The sequence below is a fragment of the Carassius carassius genome, chromosome 32 (assembly GCF_963082965.1).
Source record: "Carassius carassius chromosome 32, fCarCar2.1, whole genome shotgun sequence".
NCBI classification, from domain to species: domain Eukaryota; kingdom Metazoa; phylum Chordata; class Actinopteri; order Cypriniformes; family Cyprinidae; genus Carassius; species Carassius carassius.
Window position 1 is genome coordinate 11,056,031 of NC_081786.1, and position 24,872 is coordinate 11,080,902.

The 24,872-nt window shown below is 36.6% G+C and overlaps 1 protein-coding gene across 1 annotated transcript in view; it reads left to right on the top strand.

The window, feature by feature from the left end:
- ttc27 (tetratricopeptide repeat domain 27) overlaps positions 1–24,872 on the top strand; it is an 84,523-nt gene that overhangs the window by 56,372 nt on the left and 3,279 nt on the right. The window contains exons 11-18 of the mRNA XM_059520230.1: positions 3,273–3,368; positions 9,750–9,872; positions 13,356–13,583; positions 14,951–15,049; positions 15,462–15,514; positions 17,647–17,812; positions 22,944–23,141; positions 23,510–23,621. Coding sequence (XP_059376213.1) covers positions 3,273–3,368; positions 9,750–9,872; positions 13,356–13,583; positions 14,951–15,049; positions 15,462–15,514; positions 17,647–17,812; positions 22,944–23,141; positions 23,510–23,621 — 1,075 coding nt within the window. The remainder of the gene's footprint in view (positions 1–3,272; positions 3,369–9,749; positions 9,873–13,355; positions 13,584–14,950; positions 15,050–15,461; positions 15,515–17,646; positions 17,813–22,943; positions 23,142–23,509; positions 23,622–24,872) is intronic.

Consider the following 24,872-nt stretch of genomic DNA (forward strand, 5'->3'; position numbering starts at 1 on the left):
TGTAAAATTGTTGAATAAAGTTATTATTTTTGCTTGCTTCGTGCTAAAAAAATGTAACATTACAGTTGAACCACTGACTATTTTAACAATGTTCTTACTTCCTTTCTGGCCCTTGAATGTGTCAGTTACGTAGCTGTCTATGCAGGGTCAGAAAGCTCTTGGATTTCAAAAACTTTTTAATTTGTTTTCTGAAGATAAAGGTCTTACAGGTTTGGAAAGCCATGAGGGTGAGTAATTAATGACAGAATTTTTATTTTTGGGTGAACTATCCCTTTAATGACAAGAATCATTTATTGTCTGCAGACACAAGCCTCCTTGCAGTTCTAGTTTCACAGCGGTACTTGACAAACTTCATTTCCTCTGCCTCCTCTGGCCTTTCTTCAGAGATCAAGAGCACAGAGTATGTATTCAGAAATGGCAGAAAAGGCACTTAGCCTATGTGCTTGGCATTTTTCTCAGTTTAGAGCAGCTGGTATCTAGGCCACGTAGTGGGCCAGGACTTCAGAAAACGTTTTATTCCCTTTGAATATTCAAAATGGCAGAGTCTGTTGCATTGTTGGATTAGAGGCGCTCTTTGTGACTGCACAGTTGGCCTGTGCGGGGCTTACCCCACGCGCTATCGACTGCCAACTTCTTATTATTCATTTAGGACTCCGATCAGGCCCTAGATGATGTAGATTTCTCTGAACGTAAAATTAAATTTCAGTGCTTAATCAATAATATCCCTGCAAATAGAAGTTGGCAGCTTGGGTCTTTGGTATGGATTTAGACTTCTCATGGCAACTTTGGGGGAAAAAAAAAAAGACATGAGCGCATGTGACGAAGTATTTTTGGAGCAGAAACCATTTTGTTTTGAAGTAATTTACTGGAAGAATGTATTTATTTATTTTTAATTTCGAACATATACACACTGGTGTGTTTGTATGACGAGCAGCTCTGACTAGACACAAAGCTAAATTTTAGCTGAAAATCTGTTTTTAGTTTCATTTAGTTTTGGTTATGATCAGAAATTGTCCAGTGTACTGGGATATGTTGTCTATACACCAAAAATATATTTTACAATTATTATATCACATTATGTTGTATGTACAAGCATATTATATACACTAGCATATTGATTGTCTCAGAGCTACCTAGACATGTACCAAAAAGCCTCATAACTCTAATTTGGATTTTAATTGGGTCTTTTAAAAGTACTACTAGACGAGTTTTACTAAAATGAAGTGCTAAAGCAGTTATTGTAGTTCTACTTAAATGCTATAGATTCCATTTGAATTGCTGTGTATGGATTTGGACTTTCCATAGGGGTTTTTCTTTTCCTCCTTTCTTCAAGTATGCTGAGTCATGAAGTATATGCTTAGTGATGTCATTTCCTCCCGTCACTGTATTTAGCTCTTGGATTTCCTCCATGGAAAGGTTTACGTGTAATTCAAGCTAAACGGCCAAATTGTCAACTGTGGGGGAGTTTGCTTTGCCCCATTTAGTCAATGGCTTGAACAGAATGAGCTGAAGTGTACCTTTTTTAGTTATTGCTTAGTCATTTTTGAGTTTTCAGTCATTTAAAATCAATTATAAACCTATTAGATATAGATATCTATACCTAATCATCCACAGTTTCAGTGGCTTGTTCCAGTCTCTCCAACTCGGTTAGTTATTTTTGTGTGTTTCAGTTTTCGAGCACTGTTTGCATGCAGTGCATTACTTATTTTGTTTTTTCCTTTACTTTTCCATGCCAGCACCCACTGACAACTAATTAAAGGTCTTAAAGCTCCTCTAAGATGTTTTTAGTTGTTTGTTCTTTCTTTAAAAAAAGGAATGTGTATACTGGGTACAGCTTAAAAGCACAATCTTGGATGTTATATTGAAATGTTATATAATGGGTAATTTAATTTATATGCATCTTATACCTTTTTATTAATGTTTTTACATCTTGTATATCAAAACTCATTGGCTTACAACAGTAGAATAAAATATTATTTTATTATTTTTATTTGATTTGAGATAAATATTTATTTAAAATATTAGAATTGTGATGCACTTTCTAATAGACATCTCAGTGATGTGCGTATTTACTGTGCAGCCACGATGTCCTTCCATATCAGAATTCATTTCTCAGCTGCTCCCTCAACCCTTCTTGATCGGTAGATTAGCATTTATTTATCAGAGGCATTTTCCAGCCCTGGAAATGCTAAATAAGTAATTAGTTATCTGCTACCCGCAGACGAGCTTTCGCCATCCTCCATAGAAACTGATCGTATCTACTCAGTCGGAGGTTTTATTAAGTGAACCTCCAACTGGAGTAGGAAAATTGCATCTTTATTGCATTTTGTCGTCAGTTTACGAAATGCATTTACTGGGATATGTAACATTTTCTTTACTTTAGCTTGATTCTGAAATGTTCTGGAACTCAAATGTTGTGGACAATTTTCCTCTCCTCGCTTCATATTGGTGCTGGTTGCAGTCCATATGTTTCAATCAAAGATGTGTAGGGTAATGACCAAAGACAGCATTCTGTGAACGATCATTTTCAGTCATTTATTCTGCAGACAAGGATGCTTCTAATTTGCACTGCTAGGTGTTATTGTGTTTTATCTTACTTTTTGAAATATTCAAATATGGTTTGTGAACTAAATGAGTTTTGAGCTTCTCACTAGAGTCTCAAACAGCAGGCCCACACATGCTTTAACCAAGCATTTAAAAAAAACTGAATAAAGATGCTGTCATTTTGGCATGTCCTGGCAGATCTATTATTTATTGCCATCATTCTTGGAATTTGTGATTTGATTTCTCTTTCTTTTTTTCTTTCTTCTGATTCACTTTTTGCCATCGTGTTACGGATTATGAAAATATATTTAGGTCTGTGGTGAGCAGTAAATCAAGGCTTAATGAGTCATTGGAATAGTTTTTAAATTGTTTTCCCCACAATGCATCTTAATAGCTTGGGGGTGTTTTTAACATTCTCACATATCACACTAACCTTAAGCACAATAAAAATGCTCTTTATATTAATGTCTGGATGTCTGTAATATCTGGAGAGAGATATCCGTTAATATTTGTCTTAAAGGCAGCTGCTGGGCTCTGGAACCTCTGGAAGTTCATGATTTGAAATCCTCACTCATGGCTGCTCAGTTCTTTGAACTAGTTTTCTTGTAGCAAACTCTGAGGAAAATCTGTGTTATTACTACACAGAAGATAAAAATGTCATTAGTAAAATCAACAATGGTTGAAAATGAGACTGGAAGTTTTCTAAATGTCGTTTTGTTCTCTTTCAGACCTTGGTGGATTTCTTTAGTGAGAAGAACTGTCCCGTCACTGAGAGACTCAAGATGTTCTACACCTGCCGGGCACCTCCTCTTTGGGATCTACAGGTGAACTGAATTCCAGTTTGTTTATATAGAACCTCTGTTTATTAAAAAAAAAATCTTTTTTCAAAATGATCATGCTTTAGAAACACTCATTATTTTTTACATATTCTTTTATAGCACGTTTTATAACATGTAATAGCATGCATTTACGCACTGTACCGTTTATCTGAATGGGGGCTTTCCATAAACCTCCTTGTTTAAATGCACAAATTTATGTTAAGGTAATTGTTTTATTTATTTATTTATTAACATATGATATATATTTAGCTATTTTTTTGAGGATGACACAAAAGTACATGTAATACAGTCATGTATTAAATGGCAACCAAGATCCAACATCCTTTGAGCATACAAAATATGTATAATCTGTCTCTCTCAAAATAATAAATTTACTAAATTTCCAGTGCTAAAATAGGCAGATATGCTTCCTGATGTCTGGAGAGCTCAATAAAAAGACTGTACAAATGAAAAGACGAATGAATTGACGTGAATGATTAAACAAAACTGTGTGTAGTTGATAGTTTGTGTGTGTGCTTAAAAGTGCGTTAGAGAGTTTTGGTCTGAGAACTCATTTTACCCTTGATTGAGAACCCCCCCTCCGCCCATAATTCACATATTATAAAGCCAGATTACCTGAGTTGATTGAAACAGAAATGATTGACTCATTTGTTGGTGCCTAAATTGATTTGCTTGCATATTTTCTCTCATTACCAGGCGCACAAGTGCATTGAGCTAATCACCTCGAATGAGCGCAGGCAGCCGTTATTTATCTATCTAGTTTTCAGAAACCCATTTCAGTAAACACAACAGCTGGGTTATACAGCCAGTGTCGCGTCAATAAGAGCTTTGGCAGATAGAATATGAAATTAATTTCCCCTACACGGCGAGGGCATCCAGGGATATGAGATGACGAGTTCATTTTGACAGTGTTTATCAGGTAATAGAGCAACCTTTAACTCTCCGTTCCTGCCTGATTGGCCAATAATACAACTAATGAAAAAAAAAAGCAAACAAATGTTTTCTGAAGAGAGAAGTTGTTAACCAAGTGGATAAATCAAAGAGAAACAAAACAGTGTATGGAGGAGAACGGCAAATTGTAACAGGCCAGCATGGATGAAGGGTTTTGAAAGAAAAGGAATGAAATTACTGAACAGAAAAGGAGTGTGGGTGGATGGAGAGATGGACAGATGAAAAGAAGGGAGGGCTGATGTGATCAGTCCTGTGGATGACATTGCTCGCGCTCTGTGTAATAACAGTGAACAGCAATAAAGCTGGAATTGAAGTCGCTTCTATTGCTGGCAGGGGAATAGAATGCTGCAAAACTGCAATCGAGAGAGAGAGACGAGAGTAGCATGCAGCCAGAGAAAAGTGTGTGTGTGTGTGTGTGTGTGTGTCGAAGTAAAGAGTCGGCAGAGCGTTGGAGGGCATAAAGGTTTTTTTGTTTGTTTTTTTTGGGAACAGATTTCAGAAATTGTTGGATTTGCTTTCAGACTGAATCATTTTGGCATGTATATGAATCAGGAAAGCGTTCACTGTGGCAGTATAGTTGGAGTTGAAATGAGGAAATGAAAAGACAGAAAAGTTGCACAAATGGGCTCCCAACGTCTTTCTTTCTCTGTCACTTTTACTTTTATTCTGTCTCTGTATGTCAGGTTTTCCAATTTAGTGTGTTTTATTGGCAAGTCAAAAAAACTGCATTTTTTTTATTGCTAAAACATTTGCTGTCGTAAAATGAGAAATTGTACAATGTAAATTAAAATAAGTGAATAAAATAAGAGTAGATTAAAATGTAATTGAATCATTTTAATATAAGAAAATTTAAATAAAATCTAAAATAAAAAAAATTAGAGATTTTGTGCGTAGATCTCTCGCTCGCACTTGCACTAACATGCATGTATACATTTAAGAAAAATTTTACATTCATATATTATATAATTTATATGATAAATATATATGTATATAATATAAATATATATATGCAAATGCATGTAAATATGTTCAAAATATATGCTGTATGTATGTGTCTATATACATGCAAAGTATGCACAGTACACACACATTATGTAAACAAAATGTGTTATTTTGGATGTGATTCATCTCTATTAATTTATGAGGAGCCGTACAAGCCATAATTCATTCTGGCAGTCACACACTTACATTCTCCATTCTCATATACATACATTTCTACTCTCACACACTTACATTCTCCTTTCAAATACATATATTCTTGCATTCACACACTGAAATTCTCCTTACTTATGCATACATTTCTACTCTTACACACACATACATTCTCCTTTCATATACATATATTCTTGCTTTCACACACACGTACATTCTCGTTATAAATACATATATTTATGCTTTCACACATACATTCTCTTTAGACATACATATATTTCTACTCTCACACACATACATTCTCCTTTCACATACATGCATACATATACACACATACATATATAGAATGTATGTATTTAAGAGAAGAACGTATGTATGTGCGAGAGAGAGAGAGAGAGTATAGTGGAAACGGAAGGCGTTTAGTTGAAACGGAAAACAGTTTAGTTGAAACGGGACAGGTCTTGATCAGCATGGCTGAGGTAGATGAGGCATTCGCAGAAGTATTTCAGCAAGCTATCTGGGTTTAAAAAATAAAATAAATAAATATTATCATCGTGAAAAGGTTACATGACCTCGTCCTTTGAGCGAGTTGTTATTGAGGACGCGGGCCGAGCCTCAGGTGTGTTTCCAGATGCACGTATTATAAGTGTCCAAGGTTGTTGTTTTTTTTTGTTTTTTTTCTCACTTAGTTTAGGAAGTTAATTAAGTAGGAGGTTGCAAGTTAGGGACAGCGATATCTTTATATTATTTCAATAACTCAAGACTCATTGCGGTTTATTTTGCGGTTTATTTTTAGATTTTTATTTATTTTATTTATTTATTTATTTTTTCAATATCTGGCAACGTCAGCATAACGTTAACAGTCAGTAATTAAAAATAAAAATAAAAATAAAGACAAGGTTCAAAACAGCAAGGCCAGGTTATTCCTGACTTGATGCAATCTAGTAACACAAACGTAGTGATCATCTTTGACCGATGCACTGAAGACGGACACAAAGACGAGAGAAGCAGAGAAAATACTGTACCAGACAGAACATTGAAATATTGAAAGAAACCCATAATTATGTAATTAGGGTGGGGTGAATATGGATGTATTTCTGAGGAGAACTGACTGTCTTCAGAAAAGTTTTGATGGCATTTTCTTTTTTTTCTCTTACCATTGTTAAATTAAAGGAGTGTTATAATAACTCAGTGGTAGTGTTCTATAAGCGCCACCTGCTGTCAGAGATTGAATTTGCATTTTCATCAGAATCAGAAAGAGCTTTATTGCCAAGTGTTTACACACAGAAGAAATTTCGTCAGAAGCTTCCAGTACAGAAAGTACAAACATAGTGCAGACACACACATAATTAAGGTAATAAAACTAATAATAATAGTAATAATAAAATATTCATTCAGCCCATCTGATGTTTTTTGCACTTGCTTCATGTTGCATATATTTTTGTTTGTTTGTTTGTTTGTTTGTTTGTTCAAGGTTAGTTTGGCCAGTAACAGAGCAAAATAAACATTTTATAAATGTAAAAAAAAAAAGAATAAGAACTAAATAATTTGGAAGAGGATGGGAATCGGTTCATTTGAGTGTAAAATAAATAAAATCCTGATCAGTGCATCCTTAACTGGAATAGTTAGGCCTACCTGAAAGACTTGAAAAAGCATGGTTCATTTCAGTTTTATCTTTGAACTTTTGTACCTATTTGTGCAAAATGGTTATTATTTATTACAATACAATGTTACAGTCAACAATGAAAACAATAAGTCTTATTGATTGATTGATTGATTGATTGATTGATTGTGGCAAGTCCTTTGAAAATGTTGCCAGGGCAAGTAAGAAAATTTAAACCACTGGCCGAACCAGACCAGTAGAAAATTTCCTTAGCATTAAGCCCTGTTAATACGATCAAAATCAGTGTCTTAACACTTGTACACAGATCTGTAAAACACGTAGGTTACATAATGATATGTTAAATTTAAAAACTTAAAATATGTACTTGAAAAGAAAACAGGAAGACTTTGAATAGCATAACTGTAACATTGTGAGGAAGAGCTGAGCATGTCTTGCACATGTATTTGCTGGTCTGAGAGTGACTTCCTGCTTAAACAGTAAGTAATGGATACCAAAAAAGGTAGAAATATATGTATATAAAAGGAGAATGCATGTGTGTGAAAGCAAAAATATGTATATATGTGTAAGGAGAATATATGTGTGTGAGAGAGAGTATGTATGTATGTGAAAGGAGAATGTAAGTGTGTGAAAGCAAGAATATATGTATGTAAAAAGGAGAGTGTGTGTGTGTGTGAGAGAGAGTAGAAATGTATGTATTTGTAAGGAGAATTTAAGTGTGTGAGAGTGCATAAATGAATTATGGCTTGTACGGCCCCTCATATTCATTGTTTGTCAGCACTAATATATATATATATATTAGTTTCTTAGTTAATCAGTAGTTTTAAGTAAAGGTGTTTAAATAACGTGGGTAAATATAAAGAAATAGAGTAGTACAATTTAGTTGAGACAAAGTATTTGAATTGATCAGAGCTCTCTCTCTCTCTCTCTCTCTCTCTCTCTCTCTCTCTCTCTCTCTCTCTCTCTCTCTCTCTCTCTCTCTCTCTCTCTCTCTCTCTCTCTCTCTCTCTCTCTCTCTCTCTCTCTCTCTCTCTCTCTCTCTCTCTCTCTCTTACTCATAGATGTGGTGTGTGTGCATGGTGTGTGTTTCTGTTTCTGTCTTTCTCTGTATTAGTTCGTAGCATCACGTTTTGTCTTCTGGCTGATAGGTCACATGATCACCGGCAGCCCCACCGGTGTGTATATCTAGATTTATAGGTACCCATAATGCCTGTGGGACGTGATATGCCACTGAAAGCATGTGAGGTGGTGGTGGGGGGGGAGTTGTCATAGGACCGAACTTCGGTTCAGTGTGTGTTTACTCTTCACAAATACTGCAGTTTTATACATCGCCATCATAAACTTCAGTAGATGATCTCCAGTGGGGGTGGTGCACATCTCCGTATGTTTATTATCAGAAATAAATGGACTTGCCGTGGACACAGCCTACGACTCTTCATCCTTTTTGGCACTTCATCCATCCATTCTCAAATGATCTGTGAATGATAGAAAGAGTTGATAGAGTGTAAACACACGTTTAACCAGTAGCATTCATCAGAGACAGATGAGGGTCATTAATAGCACAGATATATGTATGCATTTAGCAGACATATATATATATATATATATATATATATATATATATATATATATATATATAGCTGCTTCTTGTGAAGCATGACATCAGGGTGATCGATGGCCATCCGCGAAATTCATCCTTTCAGAAAGAGGGTAAGAGAAAAAAAGGGAAAATGAGAGTGAAGATGGTGTGTGTGAGAGAGAGAGAGAGAGAGAGAGGCAATGTGTATCCTTGGGAAGATGTAGAGAAGTGTAGGTGACCTCATGAAGTAGGGGTGTGCGATATGACGATATTTTATTGTGGACTATTAAAATGTCTCCTCAATCTGCTTTTGAAGAAACATCGTAGAATCATGCTACAACACACATTCTATCAGTTGCTGTTCTGAAACCTCAGGCTACGTTTACACGACAACGATGTAGTCAAAAACTGAAAAGTTATTCCCTTGCATTTTTTTTTAAGTTTCACATATACATGACAATGTTTTCAAAACGATTCGCATTTACACTTCTGCAAAAATGACCAAAAACGCTGTATTACGTATGCCAGGCCAGTAGTTGGCGCTGTCCCTTGTTAGTAAGCAGTACCTGTCAGGAAGTGACTATTATATGTTGTATATGATGCGTCTCTGTTGTTTGTTGTAATATTGCTGAATTAAATCCACACTTCGCTGAAGAAGCGGTAGCAAACTCTTAAGCAGCAACAACAGTACCATAAACTCTGCCATTGTTGTGTATGTTTGTTCATGCTTGCCTTTAAATTCGACACATACAAAGATAAAATAAAATAATGACAGATTTTTTTATCTTCACCCACTTTGTCCTAAATATCTGCCAACCCCCCCAAATATATTACCTTAAGACCCCTCGGTGATATCTGTATTTTAACTGAAGTGCCAAAATCAACCAAAGTGAAATGAAAATCACGAAACGCATTCCTTTTTGTTTATTTTTAATATTTTTGGCTGTTTCTGCATGCTAAATATATATTTTGAGTGCCTCCCACATGCTGTGTGTATTTAGCGGCAGGTGGGCTGTATGTTGACTGATCTTGGCTCACTGTTTGTGTGTCTCTGTGTGTTTAGAGGCAGTTGGCGAGTCTGTTGACTGATTTGGGCCTGACGAGTTCTGCACTGCTAATCTACGAACGACTGGAACTCTGGGAGGATGCCGTTGTCTGCTTGGAGCGAATGGGACAGCACGGCAAGGTATGCTACTCAAATGTGTTTTGTTAAAGAACACTTAAAAAGTATCAGTTCAAACTAATTAATGCCAGTGTTGCTGTGGCGGGCTGGTGAGTATGTTCAAATATCGTTTTGATAGTCTTACAGTATTAACCCTTCAGGGAAATCAACCTACAAATGACATGCTTATAGTTGTTTCTAAATATTAAGCTGGGATAAGAGAAAGTGACTTCTATTAAAGATCTTCAAGAGGGATTTATTTCTGCTTTTTCCTCTTGCCACATCCTTCTATTCCCTTTGTCCTTTCTATGTCTCCTGCTCTCTTCTTTCCTTTCTATATGAGCTCCTGTCAGCATGCTCTAACAACACGTGTGTGTGTGTCTCTCTCTCTCTCTCTCTCGCTGTGTGTGTTAGTGCAGATTTCTGGGAGCCATTTCACAGCTTTATTAAGTTACCGTGCACTTTGTGTACCAATCAGATTATAGGGTACATCTGAGGTCAATAAAACCAGCCAATCACCCCCAATCTGAGCTGTGATATTATAAAAATATACTGACATCCACTCCACTGTAGTATCTACCTTTCCCTGCACTCATATTAAAGTTTAAAGCCATAAACTGCAGGTATGTATAGAAAAAGTAAACGACAGAATACCGAGACGGCTGATATGGAGTGATGCTTCATATGAATGGAACGAAATGAGAAAATCAGTGAAATGTGTGAAGCAGAGAGAAAGTGAGGTGAGAAAAGGGCGCATACATTAATCGGCAAGACTGGAGTGCGGAGAAGTGCTTTGCTGGTGGTTTAATTCGTGAGATTCTGTGTTTGTCTAATGAGGGAACATCTTCAGAGCACGGTGTACTGAGGTTTATTTGATTTGAGTTCATTTTATTGTCCCGCAAGAGCTTGCATGAGTACTTGTAGATTGCTGTTGGAATTTACTGTTTGGAGGCTCTATCCATGAATACTTTAACACTATTTTTACTTTATAATATTATTGCTTTACACTGTTTATTTTTTGCATTGACCGTTGTTAGTTGACTCTCTTTTATCAAATGTGAAATTGTAATTCCAAAAAACGTTATTGTTAACACATTTTTATTTCAATTTTTTTAGGATGGGGCTTTATTAAGATTGGAAAGTGTAGAGTAAAATTGAAGCAAAGTGGGAGAGAGAAAAGAGGGAAAGATCCTTGAGCCAGGGCTTTCGAACTTGGCACGCCCACAATGCAATAGTGTTTTATGTTGGCACACTGCCCATTAGGCTATTGGTGCTGACAAGTTTGTAGATTTTAATTATTTTATAAGTTGTCTGTTCAATTTTGATACGAGGAAACAATAGTCACTCAAATCCGAGTAAGAACTGTTTTTGGATACATCCCATATTTTGATAATAGGATGCAAAAATTCCATATCTCATATGAAATTAATTAAAGATTAAGCAGCATATGTAATATTTAGCTTGATCTCCTGAGGTTGAATATGAATATTTTTTTTTAAAAGGCGTATTTTCATGGCTTTTTTTGAACCCCTACCACAACCACCAACTGTGTTTTTTTTGTTTGTTTGTTTTTATCATGGAAAGTGGCAAAGAAAAAAACCATTGGTCATTCTAAGTTAAGAAAACAGTTGGTGACAAAACAGTTTATATTAGAACTAATGGTTTTTTACTTAAACTAAAGGATTAGAGGTTTCTTGCAATTAAACCCAGAGAATTTATCATGGTAAACACTTTCTGGCACCAGAATTTTTCATTTTCCTTTCTGATATTTCCAACCTGTTATTAGCAGTGATGACCTTGTCCCTGATTAGCATCTGTTTGTTTGATTGGCAGTCATGAGATCCATCAGAGGAAACCGCAGCCTCACTGTGCCTGACTGGGCTTCACAAACCTTTGCTGGCTTCAGTGGCACCTTGTTGTTTGTGGGCAATGTGAAATGTTTAGTTTTTAATGGCAGCATGGAACAAAGGAGCATTGAGGTGCTGTCAGACCATGGGGGTCACTTTCTCTCCAGTGTTACTTCGTCTTATCAGTGTTGTTCTTATAGAACAGAAATATATAATACACAAGTAAATAGCTTATTCATCATCTGTCTGGGCCTTTTGAGCTTTCTTTTTTATCTAACTATTGTGTTGAGCACGAAGAGCCCACTTCTCAAATTATGTATACTTACAAAAATAAATAAATAAGCACCCAAATAGAAGTGCTGGCCAAGCACTGTGAATTTTATTGCCTCCCACCCCCTCTCTCCCACTACGGCTTCAGTTCTGAGCGTTTGCAAAAAGCCCTTTATCTATCCGTCCCCATGAGTACCAGCAGGGGTGGAAGGGCAGGAGGCGATGAGAGATGCACTGTAATATAGCACAGCGTCCAGTGTATTTCAAAGTGACTGAGACCGTAAGGGTATGTGTTAATGGTAGCTGAATTTTCCCCAGCTAGATTTAGAAAAAGAGTTCATGGCTTTTACATTTTGAGAAGCTGTTGATGTCTGTAGCAATAGTACTGCTGAGTACCATGTTTATAATGGTGTGTGTCCATACATCCTGAAGATATGTTGATCCTTGTTTCACATTTTGGAGATTCAAGTTTAAGTCTGTTTTCAACCCCTCTCCCAATATAATTTTCTGTCTTCTTTGGTCTTTACCAAAAACTGATGTTTCTTGTTCGAAATTTTATTTTTGATCTTTTTTTAGTCTACTAAATTTAATGTGTCTATTAACTGTTGCTAGAAACACTACTCACTTGTCAAATCTATATTTAGATGTAACTTAAATATTGCACATTTAGCAAAAAAAAAAAAAAATACACACACACATATGAAATGAGAAGAAAATCTACTAATCTTTTTTTTTATTTATTTGTTTTGTTAATTAAAAAAAAAATGTTAATAACATTTTTAATTATTTTTTATGTTTTATTTATTTTTTTTATTTTGGTCTCATTGACTTTGGACATTAAACCCTTTTTTCTTTAGGAATTGTGGATTTTAATAATATAAACGAATGCAACAACATGTATATCATTAGTTTAATCCCAACTATACACTGTATGGCCAAAAATACGTGGACATCCAAACACCACACCCAATTTCAAAACCATTGGCATTAATCAAGAGTTGGTCCTCTGTAACAGATTTCATTCTTTCTTTTCATTCTCCTATTCGAACACAGAATGATCTGAATGTTTCAGTTAATCCCAAAGGTGTTCAGAGGTGTTCAGGTCTAGCTTTGTGCCGGACAGTCCAGTTCTTTCAAGCAAATATTGAGTAAAAACAACTTTGCATGTCATTCTGGATTAAAAAAGAAACAAAGTTTCAGCACATAATTCCCTAGAATGATTTTATATGAAGTGGCATATTAACTGGAATTAAGGGGCCTAGACAAACCCAATAATTAGAAAGAGGTCTCCACATACTTCAGGCCATGTGCTTATTTTTCCAATATGAGGATTAAATCTGTCAAAGTTTGTTTTAATCTGGCGGTACTTTTCTTTTTCTCTCTCTCTCAGGCGGAGGAGATTTTGAAACGTGAGCTGGAGAAAAAGGAGACACCATCCCTTTACTGTCTGTTAGGCGATGTGCTAAAAGATCCACAGTATTATGACCGAGCATGGGAGCTTTCCAAACACCGCAGTGCACGCGCCCAAAGGTCCAAAGCTCTGCATCACCTGCGCCACAAAGAATTCCAGCAGTGCGTGGAATGTTTCGAACGCTCACTGCAAATCAATGCAATGCAGGTATGACGTGCACTTGTGCATCGCTTTATAGTCCTTACACAAGTGTCCTGTAAATGCTGGTAGACCAGCCATACCCATTTTTTACTGAAATAATTCAGGTGTATGCTGGGTACAAACGCTTTGATAGTACCGGCTAGTGTTTTCATTTGACTTGAGCAGAATGATGATATAACTGTTAAAAAAAAAATAGCTTTTACGAATGGTTCAAGTTTTAAAAAAAACGTATTACATCCAATGTGATTTTGGACTGTCTCATTACAGTCCTGCTTTTGATTCTGATACTGATCAAATTCTTCAATCAGTCCATGTATGATATTTGTAAATGATAGCCCAGCTTTTTATTTTAGATAGACAAGGCTAATAAATTGGCTGTAGTTTGAGTATTAACGAATTATGAAAACCTATTTTAACATTCATAGTAATTTGATTGTTTTTTTTTTTATGGTGCTTCTACAATAATGGTAAACTCTTATTTAATGCAGTAAATAGCCATGAAATTCACATGATATCTGTAAATAAATTTTTATTTTATATGAATGGGGCGACAAAACTTGCTGGAGCTGCTGTCTTTTTATATAGAAACGAGTGCAGTTGTAAACAGTGTAATTGGAACGGGACACATCCACAACAGTCAAACATATCAATCATTTTTATGTAGAAAAATAATGGAAAAGCAAGACAGTGGAATGCAATAACACGTTCAATGTGAAAAACCCCTTAGTCTTTACAAACACAGTGCTTGTGAACTGAGGTTGTCGTCTTGACCACAAATACACAAGCTCTAGACGATCAAAAGGATGAATGTACCGAACTCTGACAGAGAACATGAGAAACACTGACATAGAAAAAAAGATAGCAAGACAGCAGTGTGTGGATGAGTGGCATCAGGTTCATCCACCACAGAACCAAAAAAAGTGCACTGCTCTCTTTTTTTCCTTCCCTTACTCATTCTTCATTCTGCTCTTCATCCATAATGCAGAAGCACAGGCAGCAATAAGACAGAGTAATTTTCCCGAGGGACTCATTGATGACCCTAGCGTGATCTTTACCACCGCCTCGCAGTGCTGCCGCAGGGCCTGGCGGAGCTAATTCTGCCTTCAGGCCTAGAACTAAAAGTAAGAACGAAACGAGGGCCTGAGAGATGCAAAGATGAGCACTCAAGAGAAGAAACTGATGATTTAAAACATAAAAAAGAGACAGACTCTTTGAGGTTCATGGGTTCAAAAGACGGCATAAATTTTAAGGGGCAGAATAACACCTTTAAAAGAAGACTGAAGCACTTGAAGTCTCTCATCAATTTTCTTTTTGCCCTCTTCAGTAATTCTCCATTGTTCTCGCGCTCTCTTCTCCATCTTTTATCTCCTCAGTTGGGTGTATGGTTTTCCCTGGGCTGTGCGTATTTTGCCCTGGAAGGCTACGAAGGGGCCGCCAAAGCTTTTCAGAGATGCGTCGGACTGGAACCAGATGTAAGTCACACGGTCCTTGTAAGGAGATCAGTGTCATATGACCGTAAAGAAAGGGCTTGCGCTTAGTTATTCCATACTTGTGCAGTCATATCTGGTTTATGTCTATTGTAATCAATTGATTGTGTCAGCGTGAATGTGAATGCCTCTTTGTTTTTGTTCTTTTATACATCTATAAAACAGCATAGACCGAGTACCCCTTTAGATGTAGTACAGGAGCCTCTTATGCTCCTAATGGTGTACTTAAAATTCAAATGTAGTCAAGTGGCAGGCTTAGTTACTCCATCCAGGTAACGAGTAAAAAAGCTGTTAGGAAATATTCTGTACATGTCTGGTTTCTTATTTATAATAGTTTATTTTGACAAATGGCTGTCACCCGTGGACCTGACTCTGATCGTTTCTCTCCACCTTACAGAATTCAGAAGCATGGAACAACCTCTCCACAGCCTACATCAGACTGAGAATGAAGTGAGTATGAGTGTAAGCGCTAAGAATAAAGGCTGCATCAAAGAAGCTTTGTTTCGCTGGTCTTTTAATCCAATAAGAGCATTTACTTTTTTGTTCAGCAGTGGTATTTGCAGTAAAGACACTAATAAGCAGCCAGTTAAGCTTTCCTTCAATATTTTGGATTACCTACAAAAAGCCAGGCACTGATGAAACAAATAGCATGTCAGTATTTTGTCAGAAAACATGGCTAATTTTGAATAATCTATTGCTGGCCTTGTATTTGTTTTTTTGTATACAGTGCTGTTCAAAACAAAAAAAATTGTTATAAAAGATTTCTATTTGAAATGAATGCTTTCTACTTTTTTGAACACCAAATCAACATATCAAAATTATATGTGACGTTACAGGAACAAATTACAATATTACAATTCTAATATTTCACAATTTAATCATTTTTGATCATATAGATGCAACCTTGGTTAGTTTAAGAAAATATTTAAAACATTTTAAAAATTTTCGCAAACTTTTTAACTACAATGTATATGGATAGATTAGTACTGCTTCTATTGATCTTTTTTCCCATCCCATGACAAAGTGTGATGGACTACTAGACGCGTGTGTGAATTTCTGAATAATCACTAGCATTGCTCACACACACTTATCTTTCTCTGAAATCGCCACCATGTACAAACTGTAGATAAGCCCCTTTTCAGGTTCCAGTTGACCTGATTTATGCTGCTTTTTTGCGTTTCCTTTATTCTGCATCCGCTGGGGACCCTCAGAGGCCTCCTTGCTTTTCAATTACTGCAGGAATGACTTTGGCAGCTGTAATTGCAAAGATAAATCTCCTCCGGGCTCTTGCTGTGTCTACCCCAGGAGCCAGCACTTCGGCACCACTACCAACCGGCCAATAATAACCAGATTTGGAAGCTAAATGCCAGTTAGGACATTTGTTGCTTGACATGATTGGAGGTTGTTGATGATTTCCTGTGAGTACCGGAGATGTTTCCTGGAACACCACTGTAACGGAATGTACCTGAGGGATTCTGGGAATGATTTCTCTTCTGCCCTCGTCCAATTAGTCCAGTGCACTCATCCCTGAGATGAGTCTTTGGAATCTTCTATTAAAATCTGATTAACACTCCCAGGGTCCATCCAGAACAGAGGAAATGTGTGTGTGTGTGTGTGTGGGAGAGATTGTGGACACACCTGCAAGTGTTCAAAGGAAACTAGGCTTTAGATGTTACAATGAAACCCAGCGCTTGAAAAAATATCAGCTTTGTTCCACACAGTGATCTGTGTTGCTGTCTGCAGTCTATACCAGCAGTGTGCTAACCTCATACTGTAAGTGAAGGATTTGAGCGCTCTGATAGCAGTCTGTGTGCCACACACACTGTTTCTCACAAGACTTAAGTCACCGTGGATTCCATGTAGTTGGATTTTAGCACCTTGCTAAACTAAAGGTCCAGTACTCCGTACACAATTTGGTATAGAAACAATGTTAACTTAGAAGTTGCAAGAAAATTTTACAATTAACATGGAATTTTTGAAGTAGAAGGACTGAAATTGTATTTCTTTTACTTTATTTTTGCTCTCTTTCACCTGTTTTTTCACCTTTCTTTGGCCCTTTCACTTATTTATTTGCCGCTTTCGCTTAATTTTTTTCCTGCACTCTTTTCGATGTTTTTCTTGTTCTTTCACTCTTTCAGTTTTTTTGTTCTTTGGCCCTTTTTTCCTTCTTTCTCTCATTCTTTTTGGTTCTTTGATTCATTTTGCTCATTCGTTTTTCTCATTATTTCTTTTGCACTCTTCTGCTAATTTGCTCTTTTTAACTTTTTCCCCTCTTTCTTGTGCTTTTTGCAATTACATTATTTTGCTATTTTGCTAAACATATTTTTCCTTTTCATTCTTTCACCCTTTAGCTGTTTAATTTTTGTATTTTTTTTCTATCCTCTGCTGTCTCATTCTTTCACTTTCTTTCCTTTGGTATTTCTAACTGCAAGTTTGCCAAACCAGTTTTTGGAAGGGAGAACATAAAACTACTTTTTGTTTAGCCGTACACTGTTTTAAACTACAGTACATCCACCAGCAAATTCTATGAACAGTAGTTCTGCTAAACACACTGATCTTTCTGTTTGGTGTGTGTGTGGTAGGGAGAAGGCGTTCCGCACCCTTCAGGAAGCGCTCAAGTGTAATTATGAGCGCTGGCAGATCTGGGAGAATTTCATCGCAGTGTGTATAGACCTGGGCGAGTTCAGTGAGGCTATCAGAGCCTACCATCGGCTCATGGACCTCAAGGACAAATTCAAGGACGTGGAGGTGAGTCAGCCTGACAGTTTTTCTCAGGTTAACGCCAAACTCTTTCTTTTTGCATACATTTCCAAAAAGTTTTCATCAGATAAAATGTCTAACAACATAAGCTTGAAGTTTTTTCTGGCTTGTGTAACCAGTGTAAAGCAGCTGGAGTCTCTTGTGTCTCATGTGCTGCTGTCATCACTGCTCTGACCACACTAACAGCTGCCCTACTGCATGTACAGATGAAACAGTCAAGTGAGAGGCTGTGTCTGAGTGAGATCTGATGACTGAATGTTTGCGTGAGAGAAGAGAGATGATTTCACCCTGATCTGCCCAAATATGTATGAATATATACATATGCACAAAGTAATTCTTACCCTTGATGGGCTTCTGTCTGCTCACTTTCATCCAAACAGCTCTGTATTTGTCTCTCTGCATCCATGGCCCCATCACACCTCTCCTCCATCAGCTGTGAATCTAATAGCGGTGCTGTCATAACACGCGTCTTAAAGCTATACGCCATTAGACATGTTTGTGCTGTGGCTGGTTGATGCACCAGCTGCTACATCCTATTAAATGCATCATTTGTTTTATCATTTGGTAGTCAAATCGCCTGGTAGTTGTTTACCTCCTTCACTTCACAGTGGCTCCGGGGTCATCATACTCGCAGTAAATTATATTTTATAATTTTATTTTCACAGAAATTATGGCTACACCTCAAAAAAAGAAGCTGTTTAGTGCATCTCTAATTTTTAAACACCCACCTCCTACTTTGTGAACAGTGCAAAATCTCTGAAAACTCTAGCTGTGTATGAGCCAGTGGCAAATTAGTTTTGTGCTCTAATTTTTCATTTTTTGCTAAGAAAAATAAATAATTAGTGTAAGCATGCACAATGAAACTGCATATTAATCTTTTTCAAAGAAGTCTCTAATTCGGTGCAATTCTGTTGAAAGGAGACATCCTGTGGAAGCAGGTTTTTAGTGTAGTGTAAACAGTTTTTCAGATTATTTCTTGCAAAATTACAAACAATCTATTTTATACATTTTTATGCAATTTTGCAAGAATTACATACAGATATTTTAGAAATCATCCTAATATGCTGATTTGGTGCTCAAGAAACATTTCTCATCAGTGTTAAAACCATTTGTTTTTGTGGAAATCGTGATAAATTCTTTCATCCTTAATAAATAGAGATTTCAAAAGAACATATGATGATTTGTTGCAAAATGTACATTTTTTCGTTTTACTTTTTTATTCCATCTTGTCTTTATTTTTTGCAGTTTGACTTGATTTTGCATCATTGCGACCAATTCTTCAATTTCATTCTAATTTTAAACGTCATTTCACAATTACTATCTTTTTTTTCTACTTTGATGCGGAAATAGACATCCATAAAAATCTGATGCTTTAAATGGCAAAGAAGTGTTCATATGTTTGTAGAGTTTAGATTTACGGTCACAGGGGAACACATACAGTATAATCCCATATTTAAGGATGGCGTCCCACAGCTGTTTTCACACACACAACCATGTTTTGAAATGATTTGATTGCCTCTTAATATGTTTTAAATTAGAAAGCTGTACACTTAAACATTAGTCCTACTTACATTCACTTCCAACTTAGTTTCCCATTTTTCCCCTCAGTTTTACATTTTTCGGATTATTCGTTTACGTCTAGTGAGCAGCTAGTAGCTCATCAATTAAAAGTTGTGATGTGAAAGCACAAAAGTTGATAAGGTCATCGCTAGCGTTCGCCTCCAGCCCCTGTGAGAGTTTCAGACGGTAATTGGGATCTGGGCGCTTGGCTGGACTCAAAATCATCACTCACTCTCTACAGTTAATTTTACTCCCTTCATCATCTCTTTCTTTATACAGAAACCCTTCAGAGTGGGAAATTAGATGAGAGCAGCGGTTAATAAGAGAAAATGCTGTGCATGTGTGCGAACATCTTGGTATACAGTCATAAGACCAGTCTCTGTCATTGATCCCACCCATTAATTCACATTCCACAAAGAAAAGAAAGACCATCCTCCCTCTTCCCGAGCTAAAAAAAGATGGATCAAGTATCCTCCTATCTCTCTCTCTCTCTCTCTCCCTCTCTCTTAGTACCATTCTTCATTCCCTCATTTCTCCCAGGAGAGTTTTACCTCTCTCCTTAATTTCACGCTGTAAGGGGATTGTGCAGGACTTACACCCAGACACCCATTCAATTTCCCCTGTAACAGTCTTATCCAGTTATCCCATTTAGTCATTTCACATGTTCCACATTAGCAGCAGACAGTCACAGATACCAGACTGACTTTTTTTGGTGTCTGTTTGTGTATAGATTAATTTTGAAATGGATAGATTGAGTTCTAAAATGGTCAAATGGGGGTTGGTTTAATTTTTTTTATTTATTTTATTTATTTATTTTGATGTTGATGTTATCTAAATATAAGCAATAAAAACAAACTTGTTTAACTTTGCCTGTTCTGAAATGCAAAAATTAATAAATAAAATGCTACCTAGGTCTCTCATGCTTACTGCTGTAAGGCTAAATTCATTTGATCAAAAATAGTTAAAACGTAAATATTGTGAAATATTATTCTATTATTCTATTTTTATATATATAAAATAATAAAAAAAAAATGTAAACTTACTGACCAATTTTTTTTAAATGTAGTGTGTATATATAGAGTAGATAGTATAATCATATACTTCTGTTTAGAAAAAAATAAAGATATTTTACTTAAGTTTTTCATCCAAATGCTTTTTTTTTAGATTGTAAACAGAAGTGAATTCATCAGTATAAAAGAGCACTTATTATGTGGTGTTGAGATGATTGCATGAGATGAGAAATGTGGTTATCAGGATCTCTAGGGTGAAAAATGAGATTTCAGGGGCTAAGCCTCTGGAGGAGAAGTCTGAGGAGAGTTTACAGATATTACACCACTGACTTGGCTGACAAAGATCTCAGCACATCTGCTGAACAGCCTGAAGCGGTCCAGAGGTGAATGAAAGAATCAGGAGAGATAGTGTTGTGAAGATGAAAAAGTGATAGCTGTAAGGAAAGAGAAAGGCGATGATGGATGAACTTTTACTTCAGGGTTGTGTGCTGTATATTTTCATGCTTTCAAGAACGATTTGACCACACAGACACACTGTCATGAGAACATGTGGTTCACATAAAACACACTGGTCTGTGTGGAGGCTGTTTGCTCGGATGAAGTTGCTTTCTATCAGTCTTTGCAGTTAAAGTGGGAACATTAGTCTTGGCTGAGTGTCTTAACACACACACACACACGCACACATATTGCTGCATGTCTTTCGTTTTCTCTCTCTGTCTGTTCAAGTCCTATCATTGTCACTGCTTCACGCAAGCACACACACATGTGAAATATGGAGCATGTAAAGTAAATTGGGGTCAGTTTTCCGTCTTTCATCTTGTGAAAACATGCTGCTGAAGTGTTCTAGAATGCTTAGAATGTGACATCATTAGTCATCTTGGGTGAAGCTGTCAGTCATAACACACAATCATATTTGTATTACTTTTATGGTCTTAGTAAATCATATTAACAGAAGTAACCAGTTTTGTAAATAATGACATCAATAACTTTTTTCCACCTCGTTTTCCTGATAATGAAATGAGTACATCATAAAACAAACAAAAAAATCATACTTTTGTTTAGCAAGTATGTATTAAATTGATCAAAAGTGACAGTAAACATTTATTACAAAATATTTGTATATCAAATAAATGTTTTCTTTTGAACTCTGTTGAAAGAATCCTAAAAACATGTATCATAGTCATCACAAAAATATTAAGCACAACATCACATCTGTTTTCAACACTGATAATACTGTTTTTTTTTTCTTGAGCAGCAAAGCAGCTGCTAAATGCTGCTGTAATTACCCAGAATTACTCGTTCTAAACCTACTGATAAAATATGTACAATAACACTGCCATTAAAAGGAATAAATTGCATATTAAAATGTTTTCAAATAGCCAATGGTTGTTTTAAATTGTAATAATAATTTCGAGTATTACTGTTTTACTTTACTTTTAATTTAAAAAAAAAACGTATTGACCCCAAATTTCAAACAGTATACATATAAATCGTTGGATACTCTTTATTATTATTTTTGATCATGTTACCTCTTAATAGAACTAGGCAAACTTGTGCATAAGCAAAAACACCCCTCTCCTTTTCACACACACAACAAGTTAATGACCACAAATTCTGGTTCTGCTTTAGTAATTACAGTGCAGTTTGGAGCTTGTTAGTTTCAGAGCATACAGACACACCAACATATGTGTCCCCATAATTCAAAAGGCTGTAAAAACATACTAAATTGTGTTGTTTTCTTTCTTTCTTTATAATAATGTATTTATTTTTATTACTATAAGGGTAAGATTTGGCTTAGGTCCATTGTTTAATATTCATATAATTGCAGTTTGCCTGTTCAAACTAAACTGTAACACACTCATATGTAAGTGTGTGTGCCTTATATTTTATTAAAAGTGTCAGTCAGAGAAGAGGCAGGCAAACCGAAAGACGTGCTTCAGAAACTGTGTGAGCCGAAATCTTAGTAGTGTTGGGCTGTCACATGGTCAGGACAGAATAAATGTTTGGGAACAGAATGTGGAATGAGAGAAAAGCAACATCAACACACGGTTGTTAGAGTGTTAATGTAAGAACGTTGAAAATAGTGATGCACAAGCCAGGGACATCAAAGAATGCAGAGGTCAAGTTCAGGGATTTGTGTTTTGACCTCATAGCTAAGGTTAGGTAAGGCACAGCAGAGGGTAAATGTCAACCCTAGATTAGTTTTCAGATTAGTTATTCATGTTTGGTTGTTAAATTTAAACTGCAGTCAGTTTTACACTACTGAAAAGTAAGTTCTTTGGCATTTAGTACATTTTCCGTTTGGTTACACTTTATTTTAAGGTGCCCCTGTTACAGAGTAATTATACATTTACGTACTGAGTAACATTAATTAACTAAATGTGCTTAATTTATGGTTAGGGTTAGGATTAGGATTAGGATTTGGTTTAGGGTTACTTGCTTGTAATTATGCATAATTTATTGTTATTCTAAAAGTAAGTACATGTAAGGTGTAACAAGGACACCTTAAAATAAAGTGTTACCTTCTCTTTTTTTTTTCTTCCCATCAGGTCCTGGAAATCCTGGTGCGTTCTGTAGTCGATAATCTGACGGATCACCGTGGCGAACAGGCCTCCAATCTTAAAGCCAAACTGCAGGAACTCTTTGGGCGAGTCTCTGCCCGCTGCAGCACCGACGCCCAAATATGGAAGCAGTACGCTCATCTCTATGGCGATGGCAATAGCAGCAATGTAGAAGACAACGAAAAGGTGAATTTAATTAAAAAAAAAACATTTTTAAAGATTTATTTATTTATTTATTTTTACTTAATTAGTATAAGATAGTGTAAGGAAATAAAATAGGGATCCCCAGGGAACATGCTCTTTAAGTCTTTTTGGATCAAACGCATGAATGTCAATTTAGCTTGAAGAGATCAAACTTTCACCACTGAAATTTGACAGTGGGCTTCCTAGCATGGTGCTGCACCTATAGAAAATATATTGATTTACATACTCAAAATAATCTTGACTCAGTTTTAAATGGAAGACATACAATAGCTTTTATGGGTTGTCATTTTATTACCTACATCTGGTTTGTTCTTGTAGTCTTAACTGCATTTTGATGTGTGTGTTTGTAGGCATTGCAGTTTCTGAGTAAAGCGCATCGGTGTGAGACACAGGCAGCTGGCTGGGAGAAAGACATTGCCAGCTTCAGATCTGTGGTGAAAGGTGCCAGAGATATGGCCAATGGTGAGACTTCACAAACAAACACACACACACACACACACACACACACACAGCCAAGCTTCCCCTTTCTCTTTCACAAGGCCATTTGCGAGGAACATACAGAATCGTGGTCCTGCACTCATTCAGAGAGTCACTCTATCATGGCTACTGTGGCAGCGCGTAAACGTAGAGAGAGTCTGAAAGGGCTGATGGATTGAGAACAAGGAGCAGGAGCAAAAACGACAAACAAGCCTTTTACCCCTCTGACCTCCACCAGAGACAGACTTCTGTTTGTGTGTGTGTGCACATGCACCTGTGTGTGTTTATTAGATGGGTTTGCTTTTGTGTGTGTGTGTGTGTGTGTGTGTGTGTGTGTGTCTGTGTCTCATTAAGAAAGATGTTGAGGGTTTGGTCAGTAAGTGTGTGTTGAATTAAACATCAGTTGGGACAGAACACAGGTTTTGGGATGAATAGCAATTCTTTCTCCGTTTCTAGCAATCTGAATTTCTGTCTTAAAAATCAAACTGTCACATCATTTTATTCTCAGCTGGCATTGAACATGGAAAAACTTGTCTAACCGAATCATGACCCGGCTCGAATGTTCGTTTTCCATCTTTTTAGCATCTCTCCTCTTATTTCATTTCACACACACACATTCTCTCTCTCTCTCTCTCTCTCTCTCTCTCCATCAGCTTGTCCTTGAGTATGCAGGCTGTTTGTTGTTGATCCTAATGATTTATAAAGGGGGCGGCTCGGCAAATGTAGCAGAACCCTTCACACGCCTCCATCCCTTCCCACTTTCTCTGGCCTGCTTTCTGTATGTGTGTGTGCTTCGGGGAGTGTGTGTGTGTGTTTGGGGAGGATTGATCGATCGATATAAGGTCGAGGTAAGTGTGTGAGCATACGTAAGATCATTCTTCACTGGGTTGTATGGTACCTTGTGCATTTGTGGAGATCTTGTATTCATGTATGTGTTGCTATGCATTAAAGCTGTGTGTGTGTGTCTGTGTGTCTGTGTGTCTGTGTGTGTGTCTGTGTGTTGTGAATGAGCTCCACACTTATTAATCACACCACTTTTCTGGCTGTTGTCGCTTCAGGCAGAAACATGAGGATGAGATGTGTAAAGAGAGAGATGGAGATGGCAAGAATGAAGATCTGATGGATAGATGGACTGACTAGAATTTAGCAAGAAATAATTTAGAAAGGAAATGCGAGAATTTAGTAGGAAATATTTTGGGGGAAATCAAAAAACAAATTGAGAGAGAATTTACAAAG